Source organism: Phymastichus coffea, unplaced genomic scaffold (assembly GCF_024137745.1).
Source record: "Phymastichus coffea isolate CEN01 unplaced genomic scaffold, Cenicafe_Pcof_1.1 PCOF00026, whole genome shotgun sequence".
Taxonomy (NCBI): domain Eukaryota; kingdom Metazoa; phylum Arthropoda; class Insecta; order Hymenoptera; family Eulophidae; genus Phymastichus; species Phymastichus coffea.
Window position 1 is genome coordinate 664,187 of NW_026706837.1, and position 13,683 is coordinate 677,869.

General features: G+C 42.5%; 1 protein-coding gene across 3 annotated transcripts in view; it reads left to right on the forward strand.

Annotated features, from left to right (window-relative positions):
• LOC131675580 (eukaryotic translation initiation factor 4 gamma 3-like) overlaps window positions 1–13,683 on the forward strand; it is a 795,898-nt gene that overhangs the window by 269,378 nt on the left and 512,837 nt on the right. For all 3 annotated transcript variants that reach the window (XM_058954612.1, XM_058954614.1, XM_058954613.1), the window contains one exon: window positions 6,884–7,116. In XM_058954612.1, coding sequence (XP_058810595.1) covers window positions 6,884–7,116 — 233 coding nt within the window. The remainder of the gene's footprint in view (window positions 1–6,883; window positions 7,117–13,683) is intronic.

Below are 13,683 nucleotides of genomic sequence, written 5' to 3' on the forward strand. Positions count from 1 at the left end.
ATGTAAGTTTAACATTAAAAATGTAGGTTAAAAGTATTTTCGTTTATTCATCTCAATAATTAAACGCGCTGATTTAAAAAAAAAATTGTAACTTCGTCTCTAATAGAGCAACAGAGTCCATTGTGAGCTTAAACTATATTATGGATAATCTATTATACAGGCCGACAGAATTTGACAAAAATATTTTACCAAGAACCCGAGTATAGTTTTCCGAAGGTTTTTTGCGCGCTGAATCCGAATCCGAGGTCAGAATTACTCTGGTGGCTCCGGTTTTCGAGATATCCTAACCTTAAAGTGCAAAAAACGCGATTTTTGCCTATATTTGAGGTTATGTAGCAAAGAAAAGAAATTTTTTTTCAAAAAACTGTATACATCAAATTAAAGTATGAGTTTTCTTCTTTCAAATGCCGTTGAGTATGCTCGGATATCTTTTTTTTTCACGAAGTTACACAAATTTGAAAATTTCAAATTTTATGAATTTAAAAAGCACCACATCATTCAACCCAAGCTATCTAACAAGTAACCATATTAAAGAGCCACTCACCAATTTAAACCAAACTTGGAAATATGACAAAACACTAAAAAATATTGTGAGCATCGTGCTTCTATTTACAAAATGCTCTCTTACGGGTAGAAACCACCCCTGCCAACCCCTAAACAGGCTCACCCACATAACCCTGGGTAGAGCAAGTTTAATTAACTGCTTTTTGATAAAAAAACTCATTTTCTAATTACAGGTATGCGTACTAATATGATCTAGATAGGCCTCATCCCCAAATACCTCCTCAACCCTTTAAAACCAGCCCTCCCAACCCCTAAGCAGGCACACCCACATTTACAAATTTGTGTAACTTCGTGAAAAAAAAAGATATCCGAGCATACTCAACGGCATTTGAAAGAAGAAAACTTATACTTTAATTTGATGTATACAGTTTTTTGAAAAAAAATTTCTTTTCTTTGCTACATAACCTCAAATATAGGCAAAAATCGCGTTTTTTGCACTTTAAGGTTAGGATATCTCGAAGCCACCAGAGTAATTCTGACCTCGGATTCGGATTCAGCGCGCAAAAAACCTTCGGAAAACTATACTCGGGTTCTTGGTAAAATTTTTTGTCGGCCTGTGTTAATAAAACAATATTGTTGCAAATTGCTGTGAAAAAATCCGGCAAAGATAGGAGGTTTTATACGTCGTTTAAAATTATTGTCTAATTAACATCAATTTTTCAATAAAAAATACATAAAAATGACAATGTTTCTTGTAGGAATCGAGAACTATAACTCAAAAAGAAACGAACGAGGCGTTGATGAGCATTGTACGATATTTATCGAGAAAATTATGGCAATTTACATTTAAGCTTTTTACAAAAATCCGACATCACATGAGGCTTGGTGAGCCCCCCCCCCCTAGTGTGTGTGTGTATATATGTATATATATCTATACATAGTATACATAGTATACATAGTATATATAACACTAAATTTACAACACTGTAGCTCGCATCAGTTAAATCTACATCCTCTGCATAGATGTACACGTGCGTAATATATTACGAGACTATCATTCAGCCAATCAGATTGCGAATAGTTCGTCTCCATTTTACCGGATTCTTATTTCTATAACATAATCAGTTCTATTTTCAAGATTTGTATAATTGAGGGATTGTACTTTTGAAAAAGTTTTAATTATTTGTTGTACAGCGACATCATTAATGTAGATAAGTAAAATTTCAATATGTTGGTTGTAGAAAGACTTTATTTCCGGTGTTGTGTTGCTGATCCCACATGTTTATCAGAGGTCATACATAAGGAGCATAGATTTTAACTATGCTAAATAAATTAATAAATTGTGTGTGTGTGTGTGTGTGTGTTTGTGTGCGTGCGTGTGTGCGCGTGTATGTGCGTGCGTGTGTGCGTGTGTGTGTGTGTTTGTGTGTTTGTGTGTGTGTGTGTGTGTGTGTGATTTATTAAATGAGGGAAAAATAAAATGTTCTTTACGCACGTACTCATCCCACACACGAAATGAGTACGACATTGGGCTCGGTCTGGCCGCACTAGGTGACAATGATCCGGCTAGATAAACAACTAGCAACCCATACCAAGTAAAAAACAACCCTCTTCATTCTGGCCTTTTTTTACCCCTCACAGAACCGCCGCGAGGCATTACTTCGTGAGAGAGGCGTCAGCTTTTATAGCTCTTCCTTCTAGTATTTATTGGTTTCACTACCTCTTCTGCAACGGGTAATCCCACTCGTCTTCTTCTTCGTTGTTTCTCTTCTCTAACCAGTTTCGGGCATAATGCTTTCGTTCAAGATCGCTTCTAGGTCACGTCGTTGTGTTTCGTACCTGGGGCATGCAAAAAACACATGTTCGGCATCCTCGTCGAATCCACTGCAGACAGGGCATTTCGGGGAGTCCTCGTACTTGTGTTTGTACTAGTAAGCCCGGTAGCACCCGTGTCCGGAGATCATCTGCGTTAGATAGTAGTTCATGCTACCTTGTGCCCGGTTGGTCTACTTAGCCACATTAGGGATCAGGCGATGTGTCCATCTACCCTTGGAGGAATGATCCCACGTTTTCTGCCATCGGAGCATACTTGCCCGCCTCTCTTCAGCCTTAATCTGTTCACGATCCGCATTAGGGTCTCGTGTACGACGGTATATGTGTCTTCTTTCTGTAGCCAGTTCCTCGATTGGCATCAGTCCTGCTACAACCTTGACTGCTTCCTTCGAGACCGTGCGAAATGCACTTGCCACTCGAAGGGCACTGAGCCGATAAATTGACGTTAGTTTCTGGCGGATTTCCTCCGTCCTTAATGTTTCAGCCCAGATAGCGATGCCATACGTCATCACTGAGGTGATCACTGACGTCAGCAGTGCTCTCCTACTTTGCTTGGACCCACCAACGTTTGGCATGAGCCTACAGAGTGCTGCCCTGACCGATGATGCTTTGGCAGCAGCATGCCCTACTTGCGCCTTAAAGTTGAGACGAACATCGATCATAACCCCCAGGTATCGTATTGACGACTGGGAGGTGATAATGTGCTGTCCAACATGTAGTGTGACTGTCTCTACTGTCTTTCTGCTAGTTATTAGCACAGCTTCTGTTTTGTGCTCTGCCAGCTCCTGTCCTCTGTGTGTGTGTGTGTGTGTTTTTTTTTTTTTTTTTTTTTGAAGAGAGTTGGAGAATGCTTTATGCACGTAACGGCCTTCCGGCTCGTCCTGTGTGGGAATCCCCAAGCATGGTATACCCACTAAACTCCCATCTCTCTATGTCCTGCCTGTATCCCCCGCGGGAACCGCCGCTAGGCATTACTTCGCGGGGGGGGCTTCTGCTATATTAGCCTTGTCTTCTTCATTACCTTTCGGCTGTGTCGTTTTCTTCAATCTTCATCGTCTTCGGCTATGTTAGCCTCGTCTTCTTCTTACGGCATCGATTTACACGTCTTCTTCCAACGGCATCGTCCGGTCGTCTTCTTCTATCAGCATCGTCCGGTCATCCTCTGGACAGACTCTACCTCGACACCTACGTTCCTCTGCATCGGGTGAGGGAGTCTGGGCTCAACCCAACGTCCTTTGCTCTCTCGCAAAGGCAGGGGAGCGCTTTGGATAGGCTGGCGCCTTGTTATGCTATGGACTTAGGTGACCCCAGAGCCTACGTTCCTCTGCATCGGATGGGGTAACCGCGCTCTACCAACTACTCTGTGGTAGTTTAGGAGCGCTTTTTAGTCCCATAGTCTGGCACCTCGCTCTATCTATGCATGATAGACCTGTCGCGTCTTCTCTCTTCCTCCTTTCTTACTTCGGTCAGCCGGTTTACCACTGACGTGGCAAAGGTCACTACCGTTTTCCATCCCTCTGGCGAGCCGAGCAGGCAAGCTCCCAGCCCTTCGGGACTCATTGGATTATTCCACTCCGTGCGGAAATGCATCCGCTCTTCAGCGAAGCGGGGACACACAAATAAGACATGTTCTACGTTCTCGTCATTGCCTGGACAGGCTGGGCATTCGGCACTCGCATATACACCGATGTATTGGAGATAAATGCGGAAGCAGCCATGACCGGTGAGCACCTGTGTCAGTTGGAAGGTGAGGTGTCCGTGGCGCCTGCCTGTCCACTTGTCAATGTTCGGGATGATGCGATGAGTCCAGCGACCGTTCACTGCGTTGTCCCATTTTCTCTGCCATTCTCGCATTAAATTTTGCGTCCACCGTTTGTTGTGGACATGTCTATCAGTATTGTTCTCTTCGTTACGACCTCCTTCACGGTATATTTCTGCTCTGTCGCATGCTAGTAGGTCGATAGACGCTATTCCAGCGATTACCGAGAATGCTATGTCCGATACAGTTCGGTATGCACGGGCAACTCGTAGCGCTGCTGCTCTGCAGGCTCTTCGACACGTCTCTCCGTAGCTTGCATTATTTCTTAGCGCATCCGCCCATATAGGAGCTCCGTAGAGAATTACCGAGCTTACGACCGACGATAGGAGGGTTCTGCGTGGTTGCTTTGGCCCCCCCGACGTTTGGCGTGATACCTGCCAACGCTCTAGCAACGTTAGTGGCTTTGACACCTGTTTTCGAGAGGTGTTCCTTAAACGATAGCCGCGCATCTAGTATAACTCCCAGGTACCTCACCGTGTCAGTCGACTGTACTCGCTTATTTTCCATCGTGAATGTGGCGTACTTCCGAGCTTTCGTGCGGGAGATGAGCACCGCTTCCGTCTTTTCCGCAGCGAGACTGAGCCCATGCCTTTTTAGCCATCGAGCCACCACCTCGATGGAGACGTTTCCTATATATTCTATCTCCTCAACGCTCTTTGCCGTGACCACTAGTGCTACATCATCGGCAAAAGCTATTATCTATATTCCCCTTGGCAACTGCTGTCTTATTAGTCCGTCATATAGGACATTCCATAGCAAGGGGCCAAGCACCGATCCCTGCGGCACTCCTCCCGTGATGTTGTTTGAATGTGTGCCATCGTCGGTGTTATAGTGCAGGATTCGGTTGCTTAAGTAGCTCGATAGGGCTTTACGCAAATACAGCGGCACCCTCAGTCCTTCCATGGCTGTCATAATGATGTCCCATCTTGCCGAGTTGAACGCATTTCGGATGTCTAATGCGATCACAGCGCACATGCGTCTTGCGCTCCGTCCTCCGCTAATGGCATCTTTGGCCAGGTCCACAACTCGACCAATAGCGCCTAAGGTTGAACGGCCTTTTCTGAAGCCGAACTGGTTTCCAGACAGAGCCCTGCTTCGGCTATAGCTGCCTCCAATCTGGCATGGATTACTCTTTCCAGCAATTTTCCTATAATGTCCAACATGCACAGTGGTCTGTAGGACGAAGGCTGCTCGAGAGGCTTATTTCCCTTGGGTAGCAGCACCAGTCTTTGCAGCTTCCACGAGTTTGGAAAATGTCCTTCTCGCAGGTACGCACTAAATGTATCGCGAATTATTTTCGGGGCATTCAGTGCTGCCGTCTTGATGACAATTTCCGGTATCCCATCCGCCCCTGGCGCTTTCCGGGTTCGAATTTTCTTCGCGGCTACTATCAGTTCTGCTTGGGTTACTTCTGTAAACTCGATTTCATCGTCTCTTTCCATTAGGCCTGTTTGTTCTGGTCTCTCCCGATGTCTTGGGAACAGATGTCGCACTACTCTGTCGAGGAATAATGGGCAAGATGGTGGTGCGCCACTCCTGGGCTTGATCTTGCGCATGACCGTTTTATACGGCCGGCCCCAGGGGTCCTTATCTACTTCCTCGCAGAAGTCTCGCCAGCACTGTCTCTTAGCTGCTTTGATGATGACCTTGAGCAGTGATCTTAGCTCTTCAAATTTTTCGGTCAGAGCTCGGAAGTTGGGCTTGTTCCTTGCTCTTTGATGGCGCCTTCTGGCTGTAAGACATTTATGCCTCAGGCTTGCGATGTCTTCATTCCACCAGTAAACCGGTAATCTACCCCTTGCGTTGCTCTTGACAGCCATGGATGCATCACATGCAGTGTTGAGAGCTCGTGGGAGACCCTGCGCCTTTTCCTCCGCGGTTCCGGATACTGATATTCCTTCAAGGGAGTAGAGAAATGATTCTCTGTCGAAGGTATTTGTTGTCCGTCTCCTCTTATTTTCCGTTGTCCTGGTGGATACCGCTTTTTTGATCAACTGGAGCCGGTACGTTATGGCTTGATGATCACTGCCCGTGTACCGATCGCTGACTCTCCAGTTGAGCTCCTCCGTCAATAGTTTGGCATCTATGAAGGTAACATCCACTATGGACGATTTCCCCGCCTTGGAATAGGTCGGGGTCGTTCCTCTATTGGCTACCTCGAGCTCCAATACTCCAAACGCCTCTAGAAGTGCATGCCCGCGAGCATTTGTTTTCGCGCTTCCCCAGTTTACGGCCCATGCATTAAAATCGCCTGCGATGACCACCGCGCGCGTGTGTGCGTATGTGTGTGTGTGTGTGTGTGTATGTATGTGTGTGTGTGTGTGTGTGTGTGTGTGCGTGTGCGCGTGTGCGTGTGCGCGTGTGCGTGCGCTGAAACATTCAATAATGTCCTAATTTTATGTACGTACCCTTACAATGCAATATAAGTAGAAGAAATGTATACGCCAGCTTTTTCTTTTTTACAAGAACTTATATAAAATTCCATATCATTTATTTTTACTTTTCTCGCCTATTATTTATATAATTAATTCTAGGTCAAAAATCAATTATAAAATATATTACCTTTGCGTACCAACCATTAAAATTAGTATTGACATACTTTGTAGAGACATCTATTGAACTTTTTTTTACATATTGAAATAGAGGTATATCAATATTTTATCTTTGACGTTAAATGTTCAGCAAAATTATCACTAACAAAATATTCACTTTTATTCGATTTTTCAGACTCTCCAGATAAACTAAATGAAAAATGTGAAGTAAATGTTGCCAAACCAACCCAAATTTTCCTATCAAATTTGGTTGATAATGTTTTACCTGAAGGAAATGATTCAATTTCAGATGTGAGTGGTAAAAGCATATCTACCCCGGAATTTGACAAATTGAGTAATTCACGAAGTCAAATTTCAGAGCTTTTTCATTTTCCCAGTGCTAAAAGTCTTTCTTTGGCAAATGAGATGGTAAGTTGAAAAATCAAATTTGACATTAAACGGAATAAGTATTAATTATAAATATTATAAGGATGTCTTTTCATTCTTTAGTGATCGAATTCAATTAATACAGTTTACTAAAATGTTGCTTTGTTCAATACAGCGTAATTTAATTATCCGTCATTCAAGTTCTTCAATAATTTTCCAAAGGTGTCTTCTATACGAAGGCGTGCAAATAAATAGGAAGAAACGTCATTTGTAACATTTGTAATATTGAAATTCCGAACTTTTCAATAAAATTTCAAATGCATTTTGATATTTGGATAAATCAAAAAAGTATTATTAATGACGTTCTCTTCTATGTAAGGGCTCTCACTCAACTTAAGCATTGACAAATGTTGCATGACTTCTACTTTCTTCTAATATTTATCAAAAATCGATGTTTTTTTTCATTCAGAACACATTCAAAATCTGAAAAGTTAAGAAATACGTAACTTCGATGAATAAAACTCTATTATGAATTGTTAAAAATGAAAGATTGATGAAAATGAAATTTAAAGATTCTAAGAATATGTGTATCAACTTTGAAATATTAAGATTCATAAGAAAAAATTGTAGAACCGGTTTAATGGAACACCATAACAACGGTATACTTTTTTGCATTTTAAAATACAGCGTTGTTTTTTCTTAACACGCTTATCCATTCAAAAGGTAAAAATTTTAGTTATTTGAAAGATTTGCCTTGTTTTAAAGAAGCTTTTCGCGTGGATTTTCAATTAAAACAAAATAATTAGTTTTCTATTTATTTTGGCTATGAGGTGGGTCTAGGACGTGACCGCGTGAGCGTTCACCTCCCCGATCTCCCCACGTCCACCACCGCCGTGTGCTCTGTAGGCTAAAACCCTCTTTGTTCTACGGTCCCTCCGTTCCGATTGACGGTGGGACCGTAGTCCAAAGTCCTCTGTCGACTGATCCTTTTTTTTTTTTTTTTTTTTTTTAATCCCCCGCGGAACCGCCGCTAGGCATTACTTCACAGGGAAGGCATTAGCTGATTAGTTCTTCTTTCTTGTTGTCCTTCCCTACGTCCTCCAATCACTGTTAGTTGCTTGGAGGTTCAGGATAGGCTGCTTTTCCTTCCTCTATTATCATCTTCTTACTGCATCCGATCGTCTTCTTCTTTCGGCATCGTCCGGTCGTCTTCTTCTTGCTGCATCGTCCGGTCATCCTCTGGACAGGCTCGCCCTCGACACCCTACGTTCTTCTGCGTCGGGAAAGTGAGCCTGAGCTCAACCCGATTGCCTTCGCTGACCTGCTAGGGCAGGGGAGCATTTCTGGTGCCTTGTTATCCTATAGATAGTCTCGACACCAGAGCCTACGTTCCTCTGCATCAGATGGAGGATACTGGGCTCGACCCAATCACATACGTTCCTCTGCATCAATGAGGGAAGCTAACTGTTCTACAGTCTGGCGCCCTACACTCCTACTATTTCTCTTCTCTTTCTATTCTTTCCGAAGTTGCGTTATCACCTCTTTAGCAAGGTCTGTTGTGGCGTTCCAAGCCTCCTACGATGCAAGCATCTTCTGTGCGAGGTTGCATGGCATGATCGCCGCGTCTATTGTGCTCTCAAGCTGTCGTCGTTAGTTTCCAAATCTAGGGCTCGTGAAGAACACGTGCCGTGCGTCCTCCTCTATTCCATGACATCTTGGACATTCTGGTGAGTCCTCATGCTTGTACTTGTACAAGTATTTGCGGAAGCATCCGTGTCCAGTGAGCATCTGTGTCAGGTAGTAGTTGAGATCCCCATGTTGGCGATTAACCCATTCCGCCAGATTTGGGATGAGCTCATGGGTCCACCTGCCCTTGCCCGAGCTATCCCACTGCGCTTGCCAGCACTGGAGGCTTTTCTGCCTTTCTCTCTTTCTGCAGTCATCTATATCTGCTACTCTACTGTACCGGTGGCGGTATATCCTTCTTTGTTCCTCGGCCAAGATCTCGATAGGAAGCAGACCGGATATCACGTGTGCGGCGTCTCTGGAGACGGTCCTGAATCCACTCGCGATCCTCAGTGCCATTTGCCGACATACCAGGTATATTCGTCTCTGGCACTCTTGAAGCTGTAGTGCACTACCCCATATGACAATTCCATATGTCAGTATTGACATGACCACTGACGAAAGAAGAGCCCTTCGTCTGGGTTTTGGCCCACCGAGGTTCGGCATGAGTCTGCTCAGTGCTCCTCCAACTGCTGATGCCTTTTTGCTAGTGTGTTCGACCTGATTCTTGAAGCAGAGCCGGGCGTCTATCATTACCCCAAGGTATCGGACGGATGGTTGCGATTTTATTTTGCAGTCACCTACTTGTAGCTTCAGCGTTTCGCGTTTTTTCCTACTGCTTATAAGTACAGCCTCTGTCTTGTGTTTTGCTATCTTCAGTCCTGAGTCGTCCATCCAGGGAGTGTATATGCTGAAAGTCTTCTTGAATAGGTTCTGGATGTCTTCTATGTACTTGCGTATGATCACGAGAGCAATATCGTCTGCAAATGCCGCAGTTGTTATCATTCTTGGTATTTTCAGGTTGAGGAGGCCATTGTACATAATGATCCATAACAGTGGTCCCAGAACTGAAACTTGGGGCACTCCTCCACTGATCTTGTATTCCCTGGGCCCACTCTCCGTGTCATACTGCAGAATTCTGTCAGTGAAGTAGCTGACTATCAGTTTCTGCAAATATAGAGGGACTTTCATCCGTTCCAAGGCTTCTAGGATTTTGTCCCACTTTGCAGAATTGAAGGCATTCTTCATGTCAAGCGTCACTACTGCGCAGTAGTTTTTGTCGCCGTTCTTCCATCGTTCTCCAGAAATTGCATTTCTGGCAGTGTCAACTACTAATTTGATAGCATCGACAGTTGACCTTCCTTTCCGGAATCCGAATTGCCTGTCGGAGAGGTGTGTTTCAGTTATCACCTCGATTCTCCTGTAGATGATCGTTTCAAGGATCTTTCCCATCGAGTCAAGCATGCAGAGAGGACGGTAAGCTGTTGGTTCGTCCGGTGGCTTTTTCCCTTTCAGAAGGAGGACAAGTCTCTGCAGCTTCCATTGAGCCGGAAAGTAGCTCTCTTGGATACACCTGTTGTACATGTGGAGGAACATGTCTGGCGCTATTTTTATCGCCTTTTTTAGGGCGATGTTCGGTATACCGTCTGGTCCGGGAGCCTTCTTGTTGCCTAGTCTGCCACTGGCCGATTTCAACTCCTGCAGAGTGTGTGTGTGTGTGTGTGTGTGTTTGTGTGTGTGTGTGTGTGTGTGTGTGTGTGTGTGTGTGTGTGTGTGTGTGTGTGTGTGTGTGTGTGTGTGTGTGTGTGTGTGTGTGTGTGTGTGTGTGTGTGTGTGTGTGTGTGTGTGTGTGTGTGTGTGTGTGTGTGTGTGTGTGTGTGTGTGTGTGTGTGTGTGTGTGTGTGTGTGTGTGTGTGTGTGTGTGTGTTCGGGTATCTATCGAAGTGTATTAAAAACATAGATACTACGGTGTTTTCAAAAGTTATAAGCTATACTTTTTTTTTTAAAAGGTCCAGGTGGATTGTTGTGGCGTGCTACTACATCGCTTTTGTAATTTTTTTTAATATTTGCAAATGGATGTACACAATTTGTGATCTTTAAAATCAATATAGTACTGAATAAAAGTTATTTTTGACAATTGGTAACAATTTTATCCATTAAAGTTACGGATTCCTTAACTTAAAGATTTTTTTTCTGAATAAACGATCATGCATATAGATGTTAGGAAAAGAATACGAAACTAAATAATATAGAGACTATTGCGAAATTCCTTCGGTTGAATTTATCAATAATTATTCTCTTACAAAAGAGTCGAAAGAGCGAGTGCAGCGTTTTTTCACACATACAATTGTATGAGGAACTTGATATACTAGAATTAGACAGCGCGCTTCGCGCGCTCTAATTTTTCTCAAGTTTTATTTTGATATCAGAGTGGTTCAAATTAAATGCATATCTGCATACATCTGTTTTCTGACGTTCACATAATCCCGATCTCATGTTTTGTGACATCGTGATATTACCCATTAAAAACTCATTGTTGTAAATAAATTTATTTTAAATAATATAAAAGTGTAAGACTTAGAAAATAAAATTATCATAATATACAATATTAATTGAAACATCAAAATCAAATTAAGAAAATTGATTCATGAAATGTTATATTCCAAATATATTTTTTAAGCCAATATAATGACTAATTATTTACTATGCTAATACTATAATGACTAATTATTTACTTTAATTATTTACTATGCTTGAAATTAAAAATATTATCCTTAGAACTTGTAACACGTACGTTAATAATTTAAGCCCGAACAACGTTGCGTCACAAATTATTTAAGGGAAAAGGCTCGGAAGGCGCATTCGCTTCGTCGCGAAAATTTAACGAGGGCTATGTCGTCCGGTAATATCGATAATCGCAATTTAACTAATTACAAGAGAAACAGGTTTAAACAGAATAAACTCATCAGTTCAACTATTTTACTCTTTATTACAACTATAACGTACATATGGCGTTTGACGTGTGCGTCGGCCGAGTCCGGGCTAAGTTCGTTCCGTGCGAATTAACGCACAGGAGACAGAACATCACCTTACAACTTGTCCCGCGAATTCCGCGAGGGCGATGCGAGTTCACGCATGCAACCGCTCGTCCGCGTCCGGCCATACGATAATCGGAGAGAGAGAAATCGAGGCACGCACCGAGAAACAAAAAGGGTACCTGACCTTGGGAGGGAGCGCTGCTGCGGAAGTCCGCGTCCTCTGGGCCAACGATGTCGTCCTCGAAAGGCGGGATTCTGGATGTAGCTGGTCTTCCTCCTTGATGATGGTCGCTCGATGACAATCAACTGCACAAACACTGGTTCTTGTCGCGAGGCTTAACTAGCTGGCAATTAGTTGCCGGTCAAAACCGTACTGACTGCGATCTCGCGCCTTCCGCGATTTCTTACGCGCCCCTCCCTATAGGTACCCAAAAACGGCCGAGCGCCGCCGGCTACGCACACATGTGCGACTCATGCCGGCGACACTATTTCTCTCTCTCCTCCTCTGCTCCCCGCTCATGCCTATCCCTCCAACGCCAGGCATCTCCGCCGATCAGGAATCAAACCTGCAACAAAGCCACATCGTGCGTCGATACTCGGTTTTACTCAACCAAGACCGATGTGGCAGCGGCTCAGGGGAAGGCACGCGGAAGAGAGAGAGAGAGGCGAACAGGGCGATCGAATTCAACGATCGTTTCGCCCGTCACAAACTTTCTCATAAGTAAAGCTCTTTGAAAACATAATTTTTAACTGTATAACAATTCCGTTGCTGATTCCTTATAAAAATTTTGAGCGTATTCCATGAACGTAATCTAGACGTAGCCACGTACAATTGACCATGATTAAAAACATCCCTACGCAGATCAATAGCAATATAATCAAATGTTTGACCTTGAGCTTTATTGATTGTCATTGCAAATGCTAATTTGACCGGAAATTGGCGTCTTTTGAAAGTAAATGGATACTCATTTGCAGAAAATAATGAAATACAATTAAAAAATACAATATTATTTGATTTGTCTCCTATTAAAATTTCACATTTTAATAAATTATTAGAAAAATCTAATACTCGTAAACGTGTGCCATTGCATAAACCTTCATGAATACTTAAATTTCTAATTAGCATAACAATACAGTTTTTTCTTAATCGTAGTTCATGTGGAGGTAAAGTAGAAGGATTTAATGAGTTTAAATATTCCGGTAAAAGTACTTCATCTAATTCACCGTTGTCACAGTTCTTGGTGCTATCAATGCTGGTATAAATATGTACTATGGTTATGTCTAGTAAATCAGTAATTAATTTATTTAATTGATCAACATTAACGTTTCGCGCCGACAGTGTAGCACGTTTACTCATTATATTGAATTTTCCTTCCGTAATTAATTTTTGAAATACATGAGGAACAATATCATCATCCTTATTAACCCATTACGGCCCAGGCCAAACCTGGGAAAGATAGCGCCAAACTAACTATGCCAATCGTAGCTAAATCGTAAAAAAAAATACCCGTGTTTTTTCTTTTGCCATTTTCAATTGTTTATAAAAAATTATTTAAACAAATTATCAAAAAGTTATTATTTTCAAAAAACTGATAGCGGCAATCGATTCTACGGGAAAAAACATGAAAGAAATGTATATAACGTTTTTTTGTCAGACGTCAATTTGTTAGTGTAAAATGGCTATAAACAATTGCAAGTCTGTCAGGTACCTGTGTATACGCCAAATCCCAAGCAAAATCTATTGCCGATAGCGCCAAACTAACTATGCCAATCGTAGCTAAATCGAAAAAAAAATACCCCTGTTTTTTCTTTTGCCGTTTGCAATTGTTTATAAAAAATTATTTAAACAAATTATCAAAAAGTTATTATTTTCAAAAAAATGATAGCGGCAATCGATTCTACGGGAAAAAACATGAAAGAAATGTATATAACGTTTTTTTGTCAGACGTCAATTTGTTTAAGAAAATAGGACAGAAAGCTTTGAATTTTCACAAATTGTACATTT